General features: G+C 41.4%; 1 protein-coding gene across 4 annotated transcripts in view; it reads right to left on the bottom strand.

The window, feature by feature from the left end:
* The window catches only part of ADAM23 (ADAM metallopeptidase domain 23), a 179,879-nt gene that overhangs the window by 80,809 nt on the left and 78,206 nt on the right, over nt 1-20,864 (bottom strand). For all 4 annotated transcript variants that reach the window (XM_075284286.1, XM_075284288.1, XM_075284287.1 and 1 more), the window contains exons 5-7: nt 20,283-20,365; nt 11,659-11,722; nt 1,144-1,216 (exon numbers count right to left, since the gene is read on the bottom strand). In XM_075284286.1, coding sequence (XP_075140387.1) covers nt 1,144-1,216; nt 11,659-11,722; nt 20,283-20,365 — 220 coding nt within the window. The remainder of the gene's footprint in view (nt 1-1,143; nt 1,217-11,658; nt 11,723-20,282; nt 20,366-20,864) is intronic.

The following is a 20,864-nucleotide window of genomic DNA, read 5'->3' as shown; positions in this document are numbered from 1 at the left end:
AACACATTAATGACATACCTAATTTTTGCTTTTCTAAATAATAAAAAAGTTTTCTCTTCTGTATTACAGTAGTTATAACTTTTTTTTTTTATTGGTTCATCTAGGTAACTGTATGAGACCTTGTATTATGTGGGATAAATTGTATTTTTGTAGGAACCAATTTGGTAACTTTTTGGAGGACTGCTATTAACATGTATACTGCTCAGAGAGGGAGTAGGAGGTTAAAGACAGACAAAGTCAAAAATATGTATATTAGGTCACAGAAGGTATAGCCTGGAGGTGCGGAGTTATAGAGAGCATGTGTAAGAGAATTAACTCTTACCTCTCCTACACAGCAAAGATCAGTCAGCACAGTGAAAAATACACAATCTCCATGTATATTAAAAGAAGGGTTAATTGCAGAGAGAACAGTTGTGTAAAGGAGTTCAAGAGGTTGATCAAGGTGTAGTAATTTACCTATCTGGTCCTGGGAATCGCAGATGATTAACCCAGAGGGTCCGGTGCCCGTAAGGCTCAAGGCCCCCTAATATCAAAGGCCACAACACAGCTACTACAGCTGCTATTGAGGTAGTTCCACCACTGTAATCTAAATAAGAATTGGTGGAAAAAGGGAATCCTGTGGACATATACAACTCATCAACCAAATGGGTCACATTAGGAAATAAGGAACTCTTCTGATGGATAGCTGATGCACAGGCAAGCAAATTGCAGGCAAATCTAATGCTGGTTGCTCAAATAACACACAACTTGCCATTCCAAAGTACAGATGTGCTTAACAGTAGACAACTAGGGTACTTTTAGTGCCATTGCTGTCTATTGAGTCCCAATATCTATTGCACCCTTTTTGTCTGGTGCTAATAGTCCAGGCTGGTGAAGGTGGAGTAATGGTACAGTCCCTGGTAGAATATTTTCTTGGCATATCTTGGGTGTCCTGATAACTGAAGATGTTATTTGTGCAAAGCACAATTAATTTCTTTGGTTCTGAAGACCAAAAGAAGTCCAACGTTCTACTAGATGGCAGTCTCTAATACAGTGGCCATTCAATGTATATACATTACAGGTTGTCTGGCCACTTTATTAAATGCACCCATTTAGTAATAGAAGCATCAACATGAATATATAGTATTTATAGCTATATCTTACCTGAATGATTTGGAAGTTCGGAGATTTGGGACCCTGGGGCTTTTTCTATGATATGTGGTCGGCTTGTGCTTTCCTGTTGATAGAAATAGTATGTAAAAACAAATGCAAGTGCATACATAATAAAAAATCAACACTGAGGCTCCACATTATGAATATGAAATGATATTAATAGCCAAAGATACACTTTAAACTGCAGTACTCATTATGTTCACCAATAGATGGATACAGCTGCATTTTATCTTCTTGCTTGCTAATGAGGTATAATGAGAGAAAACAGTAAGAAAACCTACACGTTGTCACTAATCTATGGGCATGCGTGTATACATAAAGAAAATTCATATACTCATTGCCCTTAAAAATCTGGAGAGAACAGCTGATCAGTGTAGGTGCCAGGTGTCAGACCCACATCAATCTAATTTTGATGACCTATCTAGGGTTATCCTTAGAATATTTTTAGAATATATTTGCTATATTAAAAAAAAAAAAGTAAATAAAATTATTTAAAAAAATAATTAAAATAATACGCCAATAAAACACCGCTATTAAAGATTATAGCCGCAACCCCGATGACACCATACAAAATAAAAATGACCGTGATGGAGAGGAAAAACTATTTTTTAAAGTTTTTCAGTAGCACTTTGTGTTATTAAATTAAAAAGAAAAAAAAGAAAAAAAGAAAAGTGAAAACCAGACACAATTTCCCTCCTATTCTGTTTATATATTCCCAGATATAAAAAGAATTAAAACACATTCAAAAATGAAAACAATATAAAAATAAAGCCCTATGTGTCCCCGAAAAAAGACACAAAGTGGTTAAGGTTGGGGGTCCATAGGACATAAAAAATGCGCCTTTTTATAGTCCCATACATAATGGATGGGATTCTGGAGGATCCCATACATACATAGAAGAAAAATATGCACTGCAATTTCCAAAAACATTGCGGTTTTGGAAATCCGAACAGGTCCGTTCGCCCATAGGTATAATGGAAGAAGAAAGCCTTTGATACGTGGCTGGCGTGGATTTTTCTTCAGCACTTTTTGGCTGTGGCTCGCTACACGGGGCCTTAACCTAAAAAGGACAGAAACTGATCCAGTTTTTTTATTATTATTATTGATCTGTGTAAACAGATGGCCATCCACGTGTATTTGTTTTTTTACATCTGTGTAATGGATCTGCTAAACAGATGTAAAAACTTGATGTGAATAGACCCTAATTCAGCTTTCCTGTTCCCCTGTATAAAACCCAGAGATCTATGTCTAAATAGGCTATTTGCTGATGAAACAAAAACCTGGCATTCTTCATCACAGTTTATTCTAATTTATGGGAAAATGGTAACTATATTTCTCTAGCAACGACACAGAAGGCAAATTCTGCTCATCTTTTCCTATCGCCTTTCTTTCTGCATAAGAATGAAGTCTGATTTTTTTCTGTGTTGTAAGCATTAATGTGGACATCAATAGCACAGAATTTAGGTGAAGTAGTTAAAGGCAATTAATGCTAAATTTATCCAAGCACAGAATATTTAGCACCGTGATCTATTGCACTGTCAATATGATTAATGCCTTGTGCCAAAAACCTTCAGCAATGGGGCCAAATGCAGCGTGATAGTGACAGCTAATCATTTCTGCCTAGTGCAAACAAACAAAACTAGAAAATGTTTACTGGTTCTAATCCACAAATGTACTGATATTCTGGGGCCGGGGACTGCAGAGAAATAGCAAAGCTGTAAGGGGGCGTTCACACTAGCGTCGGTGTCCGATGCTAATGTCCGCGGAAGAATTTAGCATCGGACATCAGACAATTTGCATTGTTTTAAATGGGACTCCATGTAGTGTCCTTTAGTGTTTGTGGGTGTCCTTAAGTGTCCATTTGTAAAGATGTCCGATTTTTCAAAATTCTACTCCCTTCAAGCGGATTCCACCTGTAAAAACCAACGAGAGCCAGAAAATCCACCTGGAGATTTCCTAAGTCCTGAAGCGGATTTAGTCCTCGCCATAAAACTCTGTGTGTATGGACCCTTACAGACCTTTTTTTGAAAAATTAATTTTACCTGGAAAAATCTTTTAATTAAATACTTGAACACTAAATCCTGGTTAACCTGCTTTCCTTTGCAACTGCTCTACTCTAGAAACGGATTGCAAAGCAGAAGAGGTACTAGGAGCAATAGTGTCTAATATACAGTTTGGGGAATGAAGGTTTGAACATACTTTTTATTCCCCTTCTGGAGTCCTCTTTTTCATTAATACTGGAACAGATGCCATTTTGTATAATACAAGTAGCCAATGCCTTTTGAGGACTAAACTGCAAGACTTTGGTTTGCGGATACGTTTATTAAATACGTCATATTAATTTTAAAAATTATGCACAATTGGTTTACATTCAGCAAGATCACTTACTAATGTACTGTCAATTGATGGAATGTCTCTCTCATGTAGTCACGTAACTAAGCTGCTATTGTGATATCCTGTACATTAAACATATAGTTATCGCTATGTTATCCTACCCAGTAGTATGTAAATCTGACATATCAAAAATCTATTATCTCCACTGCTCCCTAGCGCTCCGCTCATTCTGAACGTAAAACACGTTCAGAATGAGCGCGTAAAAAGCAGCTCCCATTGACTTGAATGGGTGCCGGCATACGAGCGCTCCCCATTGAAATCAATGGGAGGCTTTTTTCCCTATTGCTTTCAATGTGATACATGTATTCAAGTCAATGGGGGCTGGTTTTTACGTGCTCATTCTGAACATGTTTTAGGGCTAGTTCACACGGAGTTAACGCACACGCATTGCGTAATTTTGCTACCTAATTAGTCTAATGGATTAGGGTAAGTTCACATGGGGTTGCAGCCGCAAAATTACACATGTTATACGCCCGTAATGACACATTGAAATGAATGTGATCTGTTTTGAGCGCTCACATTCTGACACGTGTATACGTGCCAGAATGTGCGCGCATTAACTCCGTGTGAACTAGCCCTAATGATCAGAATGAGCGGCGCGTATACTCCGTGTGAAGGCTCCCTTAGGATTGTGTTTAACAATAATAAAATAGAATATAGTAATGTCCTGCAGCAAAGTTATCAGTTTTTGATTTCTAAATGTGACAATAAATAGCCACTACAGGTATCAGAACTTGGCATAAATTTCAGCATTTATAGTAAAACCTCTCTGAGACGACTACCCACGTTTGCTCAAGAAATGTGCTTTAATAGAGGTGGCCCTCTTAAAAAAAAAAAAAAAAAAAAAATGTGCACAGAATGCAGGTTAAAGTTTATAGCGGAGTCAGCAAATAAGTACAGTGACTCTAAAATCCCAAATAGGATAGGACTAATAAAACATGGCAGTGTACACAAAATCACTCCGACTCACACAAATAACCATAGTAGGCCCTAACACTTTCTTAGTCCCCAGATAACATAAACATTTCCTAGTTCAATATGGCCCTTTCATTTATTGTCCCCTGCATGCCATCTTTCTAAATCTTGGCCACCAGCATGGCCTTCCACTTGTCCTTGTTTTCCTTTTAAACCATGATTCTCCTCTCATTGCTCCTCACCAGCACATTATTCCTTTAAATAATGGTCCCCAGCATGGTTCTCCCCTCATTCATCTGCACCCAGTGATGTGGCCCAGCATAGAGCTATGGCCAAATTGGTTTCACAATGCCTATAAGTCTAAATGTGTGGGATTTTGCAAAGGGTTTCCCCCTAGAAACAGCCTAGTCACATTTATTTGATGGTGACCAGATGATGACAAAGACACATCTAAAGCAGCTCAACAGTCTAAAGAGCTCCCCACAACTACTTTAATTACAAGGGAGGAGGGGGCAATAAATGGCTGACGTTAACAGTAGGCACAACTGAGTTCTGTTTTTTGTTTCAAGAGTCTGTTTTCCTTACCAAGTGACATCTAGAGCTTGGTGGGGCACTTATCATCATGCACTGAGACACATGCCTTTGTCAACCTCTTTGACAATAACATTAACTTTAGGCTAAGGCCCCACATTGCAGAAACATCTTTTATTTGTTCACACAGGGTTTTTTGGTCAGGATTTTGAGAATATTAAAATCAATGGGAGCCGTTCAGTTCTTTTTTCCGGGAGCTGTTTGTTCTGGCTCCCGGAAAAAAAAAGCCACATGCTCATTCTTTCAGGCGGATTCGCCTCGGAACATCCGCCTGAAGACACTCCCTCCTGACTAGACCCATTCATTTGGGCCTAATCCAGAGCAGAGTGAGAAAATGGATGCTGGTGCACTGCAAAGGCATCCAGCCGCAGCTTCCCGTATTTTGGTGTGAAACCTGAGGTGGCAACCCCGTGTGAACTTACCCTAATCCATTAGACTAATTAGGTAGCAAAAGGCCTATTTCCAACAAGTTTTCTGGGGCTAACCTTACCTGAAGCTAAGGCCCCACAGGCCGTATCTGCAGCACTACAGCGCTGCAGGAAGAACTGTGCGTGAATGCATTGCGGTTCTTCCCGCAGCGCTTTTAAGAGAAAGTTCACAGAGTTTTCCTTTGCGGACTTTCTCCTAACAATATATCTACGGTAAAGCCGCCAGTGGTTCCGTAGATATAATTGACATGCTGCGATTTGCAAAGCCGTTTCCGGTCTGTTGGGCCCCGGCCTAACACCTCCCCATGTGCCCTGACTGACTTTACAGTACTCCCCACAGGGGATTTGTCGTTTGGCCCTACATTGACTACCTTAAAGAGAATACCACGTATGCTCTGAACCAAAAATAAATAGGGCATGCACAAAATTTTTGAAAAACTGGTAATGTCAACAAGTGAAAGTATTAGATAGGACTATAAAGTGAGACTTGAAGCACATGCCGGGAATGGGGCCACCTATTTAGAATATTGGAAAAAAAGTAAATTTTATTAGCACTTTGGATACACTAAACAGAGACAATGTATACACCAAGTTGTGGGAATTGCCTAGTACTGCAGTTGACCTTACAGATTTCCTTTAGGACATAAGCTATGCTACCTTAGCCTGACAAATAAACACAATCACTTAATGACTTTCAGAATCCTTGAAAAGTTCTCAGCAGGAGCAATTGGTGGCTCTGGTCACGTCCTGCTCCAGTGGAAAAAGCTAACAGCGCCAGTCGACAAGTATGAATCAGCACAATTTTACTGTCTCAAACATTGGAACGCCTATGCGATTTTCCAAGCAGAACATTTGCTGTCAGTTATCACGCAGTCATTCTCAAGGTATAATTTAAACTGGTAAGCAGAAAACTGCTCTTAACATTGATGAAGACAGCAGAATAATGAGGGTAACATTTTCTTTGTTATAATGTACTATTTAAGTGCAGACTTTTACAAAATGAGCTATTTTTATGTAATGCAGAGTTGCAGTGATTCTAGCACATAACGTACAATCAAGAGAATAGAAAATGTTTCTAGATTCTAAATGATAAAATGTAAGTGAGAGAACGCAAATAAGCCTGTAAGCGCAAAACCAAAAAGTAGCACCCAGTAGGCTGCACACCGGCCAGAAATCTGCCCTGGAATTACTTCCCATGGCTGGCAGATACCCGCACCCACCATTCAGTCAAGGATCACGCTTTGATATGTAGATATGGTTTTATCTATAGTTGGTATTTGGTGCATGGTACTCACCAAGAACATTGGAGTTGGATTCCTATGTGTGAACGTACCATAAATCCCCTCATTGCAGCTAAGCTGCTTTTTTGCTGCAGATTTTGCTGTGTTCTTTTATATTTTTTTTGGCCAAACCTAGTATAGTAGCTACAGCATTTTTGAAAATACAGCATTTCTCATTCAGATTATTTTGTGCAATGTGTGGATAGGATTAGCCAGAATGTAAAACGCAGCGTTTATGCAATGTGGGGCCCCGACCGTAGGCTGAAGCCCCATATTGCGGAAACGCAGCTTTTTTTGTTGCAGATTTTGTTGCGGTTTTTTGAGCCAAAGCCAAGAGTGGATTGAGTAGATGGGATAAGTATAAGAAATTCCTGTATATCTTCCATTCCTTTTGTAGCCACTCCTGGCTTTGGTTTTAAAAAAAAAAAAACGCGGCAAAATCTGTTTTAAAAAAGTGCTAAAGTGCTGCGGGAACAAGCGTGGCAGGGAGTTTTCTTCCGCTGACTTTGTTACAATTGTATCTATGGGAAAACCGCCAGAGTTTCGGTAGATATAATTGACATGCTGTGATTTTCAAAACCACGAGGGTGTCCACACTGCGATTTTTTTTTTTTCGTAAAGTGGGCATGGGATTCTCATGAATCCCATCCACTTTGCAAATACTGTAAAACACTGCGATTTTTACCGGAAAAGTTGCAATTTGCCTGAGGCGGAAATGCTGCGGGAAAAATCGCAGTGTTTAACAGTATATGCAAAGTGGATGGGATTCATGTGAATCCCATTCCCACTTTGTGTTTCAAACTGCAGTGCGGACACGATGCGATTGGAAATCGCAGCATGTCAATTATATCTATGGAAACGCCAGCGGCTTTCCTGTAGATATAATTGTAACAGAAAGTTCATGGAGGAAAACTCTGTGTCCTTTTTGTTCGAAGCTCTTCAGGAAGAACCGGCAATGCATTCCTGCCACGATTTTTCCCGCAGTGCTTTAGTGCTGCATATTGTCCTGTGGGGCCTGAGCCTCAGTGTTTTTCACAGCTCTTCTGGTTATGGCATCTTTTCAGTTGTTTTCCTATAATTATGAAACCCACTATAAATACATTTTCACCATTTTTTTTTTTTTTTTCAAAATGCAGCCTGGTCTAGGTGTGGTGTTTTCTTAGAACATTTTCAGAAGACATATCTCTAATGCTGAGTTCAGACTGACTATTTTGGATCGGAAATTGATGCGTAGGCCATCTCAGGTTCCAGTCCAAAATACGGGGCAGCTGCGACTGGATTCCTGGGCAGTACACCGGCATCCAGTTGCGTCACTGCGATCCGAATTAGGCTCAAATGAATGGGCCTAGTTGGGAGTGTCTTCAGACGGATTTGCAAGGCGAATCCCCTTGAAAGAATGAGCATGTCACTTCTTTTTCCGGGAGCCGGAGTAAATGGCTCCCGGAAAAAAGAACTGACCGGCTCCCATTGATTTAAATGGGAGCCATCTTTTTGGTCAGGATTTTGAGGCGGATACGGCTTCAACATCCTGACCAAAAACCCTATGTGAACTTACCCTAAGAATAAAGAAACTGTACACCACTCAGAAAAAAGTCCTGTCTTAATAAATGTGGACCAATGACATTGACGTGTAAGTAAACAGAGTGCACTGAATATCGGCCAAAGCATCGCCACCTGCGCTATGCCAGCCAGGTTGCTAAATTACTCCTGAGATTACAAATGAAGGCAGGAATATGCTGAATGAAAAAAGCAGCTACAGAATGAGCAGCTGGCATATTTATGATACATCCAGTAGGCTTACCATGGTCAAGGATGTGCTATCAGCAATTTCCTAATATACTTTAAACATCACAATTGCTTCCTTTAGGAGGGGGATTCATTTTGATCAGGATAATAAGGGAGAATAGCCACAGCTGTTTTTCTAGTGCTGTCAGCAGGTATAAAGCTGTTGTAAACATCTTCTCTAGTCTCTCAATGGAAAAGTAGAGGTGCTGCTGTGTTCTACACTACTTTACAAAGGACTCTGCACTTTAGTGCTTTCACCATAATGTGTATTCTACTGATGGCACAAGAAGACCTGTCACCTCCCAGATGACCCCTCACATCCCTAGACAGAATAGTTGTATTTCTAAGGCTCGGTTCTCACGGAGTAACGTGCTGCTCATTTAGACACGTATACACGTATCAGAGCGCGGCGCTTCAAAACAGATTGGATCCCGATCAGCGATCGAGCAAATTTCACAATCGGGATCGGCTGAAAAATGATCGGAAATCGAATTTTAAAATTGATCCTGAAATCTCAAGATCGGCTCAACCCTACTAACAGATACCTGTATCTTCTTCTCTAATTCTACAACGGGCTGCTCCTCTTTTTGACTGCATAAATAGTTTGACAACTGGGTGTTATCAGTTTGGGATGTTGTCCCACTCACCCTGACATTGTGCCATCAGTGCTAACATTGCCAGATTGTGACAGACCCCTTTGGCAAAGGTAACGCCCAGTTGTCATTTTATTTATACACTTTTAGGAATAATAACAGAAGAGCAGCACAACACAGGGTCATAAGATGTGTTATAAAAATTATTATATTATGGTAAATACATGTAGTTACTACAATTGACGTGACAGAAGTGACAGGACCTCTTTAATATCCCTACAGATGCTGTTCCATATTACCCAATTGCCCTGGTTTGTGAAATTCAGGTCCAACAACAAAACAAGAAATCTCCCTCGTCACAAAAATTTTAGGCTGAGGCTCCAAGTTGCAGAAAAGCTGCATTTTTTGCAGCCAATTTTACTGCGGTATTTTGAGCCAAAGCCAGGAGTGTATTGAACAGAAGGGAGAGGTATAACAGCTCCCTAGATACTTCCCATTCCTTCTGTAGCCACTACTAGGTTTGCCTCAGAAAAAAATGCAGCAAAATCTGCAACAAAAAATGCAGTGTTTCCACAACATGAAGTCTTAGCCTTACTCCCTTTTATACCCCATCAAGTCTGTAGATGTGACTGGTCCTTTGGACTTTGCAGTTTGTGTCATTCATTTTAGACTGTAAACATTTAGGATTATCTTATCTTATAAACATGGCTCTCTACCATTTTGTTTCATTGTAGATTTGGAACCAGATTCAACTACTATATATTTTTCTCTCCTATTAACCTACATAACACTAAAATGTTTCATATGGATAAACACATGGGGCCAGAATTTATTTTGAGGTCCAGTATGTGGTTTGAATTTATTTTATGACATGGATTTTAGCTTAAATTTAATCGTGTTGCTATAGAGGCTGAGGACTCTAGCAGAACCAAGGGTCTGAGCAATATGTCTCAGCAGAAAACATTGTAGTCACCAGTAAGGCTAAGGCCCCACGTTGCATAAACGCAGCTTGCAGATTTTGCTGCAGTTTTTGGAACCAAAGCCAATAATGGCTACAAAAGGAATGGAAAATATCTATGAAGTTCTTATACTTCTACCTTCTGCTCAATCCACTCCTGGCTTTGGCTTAAAAAAACCACAGTGAAATCTGCAACAAAAAAAGCTGCATTTCCTCAACATGGGTCCTTGGCCTAAAAGTCATCATGGCAGCCTGGATCAGATGGAGAAGAAAAGGAAAGAAAATGTCTACTGTTGAAACATCACTTGTAAGTCACTGGATATATCTGTTTTGGTAAAAACTTGTATTCCATAAAAAGTCAGGGGAAACATGGTCTAGATATGACACTGGGACCTGTATCTATCTATAAGGGCAGCAACTTAAATTGATACATTAGATTTAATTTGCTATCATTTGCTGTCATGTTTTCACCCTTCTACATTCTGCTACATGAAAAAGCACAGACCCTTCTCTAACACAATTCTGTTTAACTGCAAATATCCAATGCTACTAAAATTTTGCTAAATTTCATCACCTTGTGGCTAGGGTTGAGCGTTCGGGATCGGAAAAGATCGTATTCCAATCGGTGATCGAGTAAATTTCACGATTGCGATCGGGTTTCCGACCCGATCTTTTCCAGCGGGTTCAAGGTCGGAGATTATTTCAAGATCAGCTCAACCCTCAAGTAACTTTTCCCATAGAGAAACATTGACTAGGGTTGAGGATCGGGATCGGAAAATATTGGACCCCAATCGACAATTGAGCAAATTTCACGATCGGGATCGGCTGGAAAATGATTGGAAATCGGATTTTGAAATCGATCCTGAAATCTCAAGATCGGCTCAACCTTACCTGTGGCTAAAAAACATTAAAATAGAAGTGTTTCTGGATGCCGTATTCAAAAATATCTACTACTCTATGTTAGATGCGTTCTGTTGGTAGAGTTAGGCAGGGTTCACACTACCGTTGAATTCCGTTATGAAGGTGTCCGTTAAAAAACAACAAAAAACAGACACCTATCATAACAGACATTAACGGACACTAACTGATGCTAATGTGTCGATTTTTTTTTAACTGATCCATTTAATGGATCAATTAAAAAAAAAACTGGACCCACTTGCATCAGTTACTTTCAGTGAGTGTCCTTTTTTATACTGTCCCAACATAATACTGACACTATTAGTTACTGTCCGTTATAAGTCCGTTGCCCATAGACTTCAATGTTAAAAAAATAACGGACACTTGCCTTCTGTCAAGAATTAGTTTTTTTTCAAACAGACCTTCCGTGTCTGTTAGTGTCTGTTGCTAAAATCTTGTAATGGGCAATAGCTACGGACACTGCTAACGGTCACCAACGGTAGTGTGAACACATATAACACGTAAGGGGACGTGTTACAGTATATGCACTGGTGTTTTGCATATGTTTAGGCAGCATTTTTTTATTTTAGTTTTTATACTTGAATTTTCGTTTTGGCAACATATGTGCTTTGTAAGTTACTTATTAGTTCATGTGGAATACTTACAGAATTGTGAGTTATGTCCACTGGATGTATGGTATAGGTATGAGTGCCATCATCAAACATTCCGCTAGAAAAGAAATACACTGTTAGACTCATTGAACCATGTCAAATAATTACAGCCAACATCAAATCGCCATTCCACGTTTTTGAAACTATGGATTTTTTTCAGGCATTTTCCATTTCCACTGGATTCACACTCTAACAATTACAATAGAATATCTGTAAAAAAGGCTCATACAAAATTACATAACTTAAAAAAAATAAACAGCAGCATTTTATATGTGTGTAACAAAAACCCACAAATTATTTAAAAATTAAAAAAAAATTACAGAATATTTTTACAGAATTTTTAAAAGGGAGCATCGCCTTAAAGCAAATTCAGCTGCTACAGCTTAATCACAGAGCACTTTACAGTGATGAACAACATACATTTTTTTTACCTTTTATAGATTTGAGAAAAATGAATTTTTGAAGTGTTATGCAAATGAGCCAGATGGTGCACTGGGGGCGGGCCTTCATCCCTGGGGGCACTGCTCTTCATGCTCAAGTAGGATGGGTGATGTCATATCAGTGGAAGGATCAATGCTCACTGCATGGGGAGATGGTAGGGGTCTCAGGGTCAATGGCAATGCCCTAGGCAGCTGAAATCCCGCCCTCTGTGCACCAACTGCCTCAGCTGTATAATGCTTCCAAGATTTTCTCCAAATCTACAAAAGTGATATACATAACAAAGGTATGTTGTTTTTTCACTGTAATGTACTGTGTAACATGGTGGTGACCAGTGCCGCACCTCCCATGAGGCGACCTGAAGCGAGCGCTTCAGGCGGCACTATGCCAGGGCCTCAGGGAGGGCGGCATTTTTGTTAACCTAAGCCAGTCCAGGACAAGCTGTCCTGGACTGGCTTATCACCGAGCGGTGGTTTGGGGAGGCCACTGGAGCAGCGCTGCTCCAGCAGCCTCCCCTCACGCTAAGGCAGAGAGCAGGCAGTCTCCGGGCCTACTCTCTGCCGGCGAACGGGGCTATGCCCCGCCCCTTCACTCGGCCACGACCCCGATCCACCCGGCCACGCCCCCGATCCACCGGCCACGCCCCCGATCCACCCGGCCACGCCCCTGATCCGCCCCCTCCTCCGGCGGGGGAGGGCCGGCTTTCTGCAGTTAGCTCGGGCGGCGAAAGGGGAAGGTTCACAGTTGAGTACACTTTGGGCAAATGGTAGATATACCCTTTAAAACATGTTATTTTTACCCAAATTACATACATTTACAAGTCCAGAAAATTCATTTTAAAGATATGTTCTTACATGGGAAAAGTGTTTTCAGCAACTGTCCAATACTATACATCTGAATTGGATTTGCAAAAATCTATTAAGGACTCGTTCACATTTGCGCCCCGGGAAACGGAAACCTGCAGTTGGTTTTCAAACCCATTCATTTGAATGGGTTTGAAACATGTCTGGCCGTGAGTGCCGGTGAGCGTTTTGTGCTCTCCGCGACGAAACCGTTTTTTTTAAACTGGACACAAAGTCAGACATGCAGGACGTTGTGTCCGGTTAAAAAAAAAAAAAACGGTTTTGCCGTGGAGAGCACAAACACTCACCGGCACTCACGGCCGGACACGGTCTGACAGGTTTCCATCTTCTGTCTGCAGAAGACGGAAACCTGAGAACGGAGACCGAGGCGCAGGTGTGAACCCGGCGTAATATAATATTACCATTTTCTGAAGCAAACCCAATTTTGTGGAGCACATTTTTATTTCTAGAAAATGCAGCAAAAAATAAATGCTGCAGCATATGAGCACACCCTAATACTGCACCCTATCCTCTAATACACTGTACTACCCTTTGTTATTTACCTGTAGTAGACTTCATTACTTGATTCATTACTCTCCACAGGATAAGATAGAACATCACAACATAATACCTTACATCTCCCATTCCAGAGTATTCTAAGTGGGTTTTTATCTGAGTTTGTCACTGGACACAAATTCACGAACAATCATCCAAAATACTGGAAGTTTCAAAAGAAATTAGATTGTTTGTCCAATAGGGGGCGTGATGTACATGGTATTTCTGTACAACACCGTGGCATATGTCAGTGCTGAATAAATAATGAGTACAATGAATATAAAAGAATGAAAAAGGTTGATAGTTTTCAATGGATTATTTTTAAATCTGAGGATTTTTGCAGCAAAATATTGTAATATCTCTATCATTATTCATAGTAATGAGCATAAATACTTATAATAGTGGCCAGATCATCTCTAAAACTGTGGTAGTGGATGTGCATACATACAATTATTATATAGTATCTGGTGTGCATACATACAATTATTATGTAGTACTAGCTGGTACCCGCGACTTCGTCTGCAGTGATTGTAGAAGTGGGTATATACAGGCGCGGGTAAAGTTTTCGTAGTGTGTATAAGGTATGGGATATGAAATGTAACTTTGTATCTTGTTTTTGCTGTAATTCAGAGAATACGTGAAACTTTTGTGTTGAAGTTAATTTGTATTGGAGCTGCTATACGGTGTTGTGAGAAACTTTACATAGTGACTTTGGGACAGAAGTATTTGAAGTTAACCCTTTTTCCGCTGATGGCATTTTTTGATTTTCGTTTTTGACTCCCCTCCTTCTAAACCCCATAACTTTTTTATTTCTCCGCTCACAGAGCCATATGAGGTCTTAATTTTTCCGGGACAAATTTTTCTTTATGATGCCACCATTATTTATTCTATATAATGTACTGGGAAGCAGGGAAAAAAATCAGAATGGGGTGGATTTGAAGAAAAAATGCATTTCTGCGACTTTCTTACGGGCTTTGGTTTTACAGCGTTCAGTGTGCAACCAAAATGACATGTCCCCTGTATTCTGTGTTTCGTTACGATTCTGGGGATATCAAATTTATATGGTTTTATTTACATTTTGACCCCTTAAAAAAATCCAAAACTGTGTTAAAAAATTATTTTTTGAAAAGTCGCCATATTCCGACAGCCGTAACTTTTTTATACATGCGTGTACGGGGATGTATAGGGCGTATTTTTTTGCGGGACCAGGTGTACTTTGTAGTTCTACCATTTTCGGGAAATGTTATTGCTTTGATCACTTTTTATTCAAATTTTTATCAGAATCAAAACAGTGAAAAAATGGCGGTTTGGCACTTTTGACCATTTTTCCCGCTACGGCGTTTACCGAACAGGAAAAATATTTGTATAGCTTTGTAGAGCGGGCGATTTCGGACGTGGGGATACCTAACATGTATGTGTTTCACAGTTTTTAACTACTTTTATATGTGTTCTAGGGAAAGGGGGGTGATTTGAATTTTTAATCCTTTTTATTTTTATTTTTTTATATATTTTTTACTTTTTTTTTAACTTTTTTTTGCATTTATTAGACCGCCTAGGGGTATTGACATGGGTGGGCGGTGTCGCGGATTGTCAGAGCGGTGGGGGTCGGCAAACATGGCTGCTCCGGAGCGTTAAAGAGAGCCTCCTGGAGTATCGTTAAGGTGAGGGGCAAAGTGGTAAAGTGTATGTATATGTGATTGTGTGGGGTTAGGGGCGAGGCTGTAGAGGGCAATAGGAATTTTGGGGCTTGCTATGGTCCAAAGTGTGTGAGATTGCAGAGATGGTGGTGTGAGTTTGGGTTTTGTGGGGGTCCTGGCACAAACGTATGTGCGCTATTGTGACGAAAAGTAGCCTATTGTTTAATCAGGTGTATTAACTATGTTTGTGGAAGATTTCAGCCAAATCAGTGGAGCGGTTTTTCCGTGATTGAGGAACAAACATCCGAACATGCAAACATCCAAACACACAAACCCACAAACCCACAAACTCACAAACTTTCACATTTATAATATTAATAGGATAAGTGTGCATTTATACAACTATTTTGTAGCACTGGGTGTTCATAAATACAATTATTATGTAGTACTGGGTGTACACACATACATTAAAGGGATCATATCATTGAGAATGAATTTTTTGTCCCTAACACGTCGGAATAGCCTTAAGAAAGGCTATTCGTCTCCTACCTTTAGTTGTCTTCTCCGCGCCGCCGTTCCGTAGAAATACCAGTTTTCCTCGGTATGCAAATGAGTTCTCTCGCAGAACAGAGGGCGGGCCTCAGCGCTCAAACAGTACTGGGGGCGTCCCTGATGCTGCCAGAGAACTCTCCAGCGCCGCCTCCATCTTTTTCAGGAACGTCATCTTCCTGTGTCTTCTTCTGGCGCAGGCTTTGAAACTTGTAGGCCTCGGGCAGAACCGTCTACGCATGCGCACAGGCCACAAGAAAATGGCCACTTACTGTGTAAGTGGCCATTTGTCTTGGGGCCGCGGGCATGCAGAGACGGCTCTGCCCGAGGCCCAACGCCTACAAGTTTCAAAGCCTGTGCCAGAAGAAGACACAGGAAGATGACGTTCCTGAAGAAGATGGAGGCGGCGCTGGAGAGTTCTCTCGCAGCATTGGGGATGCGCCCAGTACTTTTTGAGCGCTGGGGCCGCCCCAGTGCTGCGAGAGAACTCATTTGCATACCACTGAAAAACGATATTTCTATGGAACGGCGGTGCGGAGAAGACATCTAAAGGTAGGAGACGAATAGCCTTTCTTAAGGCTATTCCGACGTGTTAGGGACAAAAAATTCATTCTCAATGATAAGAGCTCTTTAAAGAGGACCTTTCACCATATCTGGGCACATGCAGTGTTATATATTGCCGGAAAGCTGACAGTGTGCTGAATTCAGCGCACTGTCGGCTTTCCCGATCTGTGCCCGGTGTGAAGAGCTTACAGTCTGGTACCGTAGCTCTTCTATGGTCAGAAGGGCGTTTCTGACAGTTAGCCAGAGATGTCCTTCTGCCTCGCGGCGCCTATCGCGCTGTGCTGTGGAGCGGGGAGGAACTCCCCCCTCCCTCTGCTCACAGCGCTCGTCCATAGACGAGTATTATCAGGAGAGGGAGGGGGGCGTTCCTCCCCGCTGCACAGAACAGCGCGATAGGCGCCGCGAGGCAGAAGGACGTCTCTGGCTAATGGTCAGAAACGCCCTTCTGACCATAGAAGAGCTACGGTACCGGCACCGTAAGCTCTTCACACCGGGCACAGATCGGGAAAGCCGATATTGCACTGAATTCAGTGCACTGTCAGCTTTCCGGCAGTATATAACACTGCATGTGCCCAGATATGGTGAAAGGTCCTCTTTAAGTAGTATGGATGGAGATACATACAATTATTGTATAGCATTGGGTGTGCATATATACAATTATTATATAGTACTGGGTTTGCATACATACAACTATTATGTAGTATTGAGTGTGTATCAGTGGCGTAACTAAAGTCTTGTGGGCTCAGTGCAATCTTTTGTCCAGGACCCCCTACCTATTCCTTACAGCAAATTCTTGATAGTGATGGTTACGGGTGCTAAGGAGTTGAATCCACCTTAGTGTGGTTAGGGGTAATCTGTGGGTCTCCTTGGTTTATGGGCCAGATAAAAGCTGCAATCTCAATACTGATGCCAGTGCATATGGGCCCCCTAAGGCTGCTGGGCCCTGGTGCAATGGGCACCCTCTGCACCCCCTCAAGTTACGCCCCTGGCGTGGATACATATAATTATTATTCTGTGTTGTTTTTTTATTTAATGTAGATTGTGAACTCCATATAGGGCCCACAATGTACATTTTTCCCCTATTAGTATGTCTTTGGAGTATGGGAGGAACCCAGGACTAACCACTGAGCCATCATGTTGCCCCGATTATTCTTTGTTTTATGGGTGCTTCTTAGAGGAAAGAAGTCAAGCAATAAGCAGTGTCACTATAATATGTATCGTTCAGCAATGGATGCAGTGAGCTGGAAGTCAGTACTCTTCACCGTCCTTGAGAATGAAGGCTACATTATTAAATGTGTCTAGGGACGTTGAAGTTGTAAGACTAGCAAAATGCCCTTCCTAGCTTCTGCAGCATAGAAAGGGTGCCCTTAAAGCAACATTACCTGCTGCACAAGCAGAGAGGAACATCATTTTCTTAATAATTTATTAGCTTGAAGTCTGAGGCCAGTTCACAGTAACAGCTTTGGCTTTCTAACAGCTAAGGATTCAGGTTATCTGTGACTGTTTATACATTTATTCACAATTTCATTATTACATTTGCTTCCATAAAGGATCCATACAGTCTATAATATGAATATAGACCAGTTTTGATTTTATATAGAATTTGCCCTTAAAGGTAACCTGTCTCCTGAAACAGAACCCAACATATCAATCCAGCCCACAGATAGATGTTTTCCTCTTATGAATTGGCAACTTTGATGCAGCGATATCAAAATTTTTTATATGCAAATGAGCTCTTTGGAGCAATAAGGGAGATGCCATTGCACCAAATGGGTATGCAGCAATGCCTTCATGCTTCAATGAGGTCATCTGCATATTGACAGATATTGTGATGGATGACAATGGAGTCACTGTTTCACAGGTGGAAAATACAATTTGATTCAGGAGACCCTAACCTATCTATGGGTCCATTCACACGGAGTAACGTGCCGCGTGACCTGGCACGTATACGGCGTGTGAGATTTTGAGCGCCGTAAAAGATCCCATTGATTTCAATGGGAGCCTGGATCATGTTCGCCGCAAAATCACGGCCGCAAAATAACGCGGCATATACGATCCAGGCTCCCATTGAAATCAATGGAAGCGTATGCGGCGCTCAAAGTCTCACACGCCGTATACGTGCCACATCACGCGGCACGTTACTCCGTGTGAATGGACCCTATGTGTGCAGCTGGGTTGATATGCTGGGTTCTGGTGACAGGCTCCCTTTAATTATAGGCCATTTTCACGCAGAATGTTTAGCTGTGTTTTTATTCTAGATCTGGTAAGTAAGACAGTCCACTGAAAATCAAGGCATAAGGAGCTATGGAAGTACAAATAATCTAAAAAAAAGGGTTGCAACCTCGACTGGGTCTGGAGGGATAGGGTTGGGCAGGAACCAAAACCAAAATTATTGTACTCTAAGGCCTTCCCCCGACTCCAGAGAATAATAAGCGGAGGCCCAGGGGAGGTAAGAAAAATAACAAACAGTTATACTCAGCTCTTTTGGATGTCCAACGGTCCCCTGGCCTTCTCCTCAGACCTCTTTTGGCCTCTGGCTGATGTCACACTCCTTGGGTCACTACTAGAGATGAGCGAGTACTGTTTGGATCAGCCGATCCGAACAGCACGCTCCATAGAAATGAATGGATGCACCTGGTACTTCCGCTTTGACGGAGGCCGGCCGCTTAACCCCCCGCGTGCCGGCTATGTCAATTCATTTCTATGCGAGCGTGCTGTTCATATTGGCTGATCCGAACAGTACTCGCTCATCTCTAGTCACTACTGAGGCATATGATTTGATCTTAGTGGTCACGTCAGGTGTATTGAAGTCATGAGACTAGGTCAAACTAACTGATGTCACGTGTTCCCAGGCCTGTGAATGGATCCCAGTGGTGACCTCAGGGCAGATCATATCAGTCAGGGGCCTGAAGAGGACGCCAGAGACCTTATAAATATTGATGGCCTATCATCACAAAATTAAAAAAAAGACACAAAGTGTCAGACCATTTATTTTCACAGCACATTTTTCCATGGTGGCTCATATTGTAAAAATGTTGATGTATGTAAATGGAATTGTGGAAATCCCATTCACAGGCGAGGAATGAGTTACGCTAGGTTCACACTAGCGTTCTCCTGTCCATTCTGAGCTTTCCGTCTTCTGCGTGCCAGAAGTCGGAAAGCTCAGACCGGGTCCGGCCGTGAGCGGCGGTGAGCGTTTTAGGCTCTCCGCCGCGAAACCGGATTTTTTTATCCGGACACAGAGTACTGCATGTCCGACTCTGTGTCCGGATTATAAAACCCGGTTTCGCGGCGGAGAGCATAAAACGCTCACCGCCGCTCACGGCCGGACATCTCTCTCACCCATTGAAATGAATGGGTGAGAGAGACTCCTGCAGGTTTCCGTCTCCTGCCTCTGTTTTAGGCAGGAAACGGAAACCTGAACTACGGAGACCCGAACGCTGATGTGAACGAGCCCTAAGACACACGTAGATCTGGGTGGAAATTTGACTATGTGAACAAAATAGAAAAACAGGAATGCACAGTACTAAGTACTAGAGATGAGCGAATAGTATTCGATTGAGTAGGTATTCGATTGAATACTTCGATATTCGAAATACTCGTACTCGGTTGAATACCACACGGTAAACACAGTAAAAATTCACACTATAAATATACACTATATACGTTTTTCTTTTTTTCAATGCCTACGTTGTCCTAGTTCCTGTCCCACCTCCCCTGCACAGTTATTTGTGTAAGAAAGTGCCACGGAAGGTGGGAGGGGAATTGATTTTTTTACACGTGGTATTCGACCAAGTACGAATATTTCAAATACCGTGGTATTCAATTGAGTATCTATTCGATCCAATACTATTCACTCATCTCTACACAGTACGCTTCTTGAACATCATCTTTCAGGATAAATTGTTGATTTATTAGCACTTGTAGTGAAATACTGCTTTCTACAGTACAATTTCTACAAATATAGACTATTAAAGCATTTGCCGCAGAATATCCACAAAAACAAGTGCTGAAATGTCAGGTTTCTCCTTACTGTAAACCATTGCAAGTTGATATCGCCACTCTGGAGTTTTTGACACCTCTGATGGTACCGTGGTAGTAGCAGTGCTCTCCTCCCTGTGGAATAAAGAACGCATTCACAATCATCTATCTACTTAGAGCGAAAATGACATTTTCCTCTTACTGCACAGTGATACATGGCTACACAATTCACTCTAACAGTTTATAAAAACACTGAAGAGTGTTCCATTAAGAGGTCCCATTGACAATGGTGCATATATTTCACATACAATAATATTCATTGGAATCTTTTTTCTTTGACATATTACTGTATTTCAGCACTATACGCTCATAGAACTAAGACAGTACTAACTAAGGTAGAGTGTTAATGGGTTTTTTTGTTTTTTTTAGGGGGTTACCAAGTTCAGTTCCAATAAAGCAATGTTGTAAGACAGTATCAATAGATATACAACATATTGACAAAATCTGACGCAGCAGAGAATGTAGAGAATCATATGTTCATATGGGGCAATACATCAGGAGTATGGAGGTGAGGTTCTAGGGAACCAGAAGAGCTTAGGATCGTGCAGAGAATGTGGGAAGGGGAGGTATGGAG

The sequence above is a fragment of the Leptodactylus fuscus genome, chromosome 8 (assembly GCF_031893055.1).
Source record: "Leptodactylus fuscus isolate aLepFus1 chromosome 8, aLepFus1.hap2, whole genome shotgun sequence".
In the NCBI taxonomy this organism is placed as follows: Eukaryota; Metazoa; Chordata; class Amphibia; order Anura; family Leptodactylidae; genus Leptodactylus; species Leptodactylus fuscus.
Note: the sequence above shows the minus strand (reverse complement) of the source record. Positions and strands in the feature narration are given on the sequence as shown.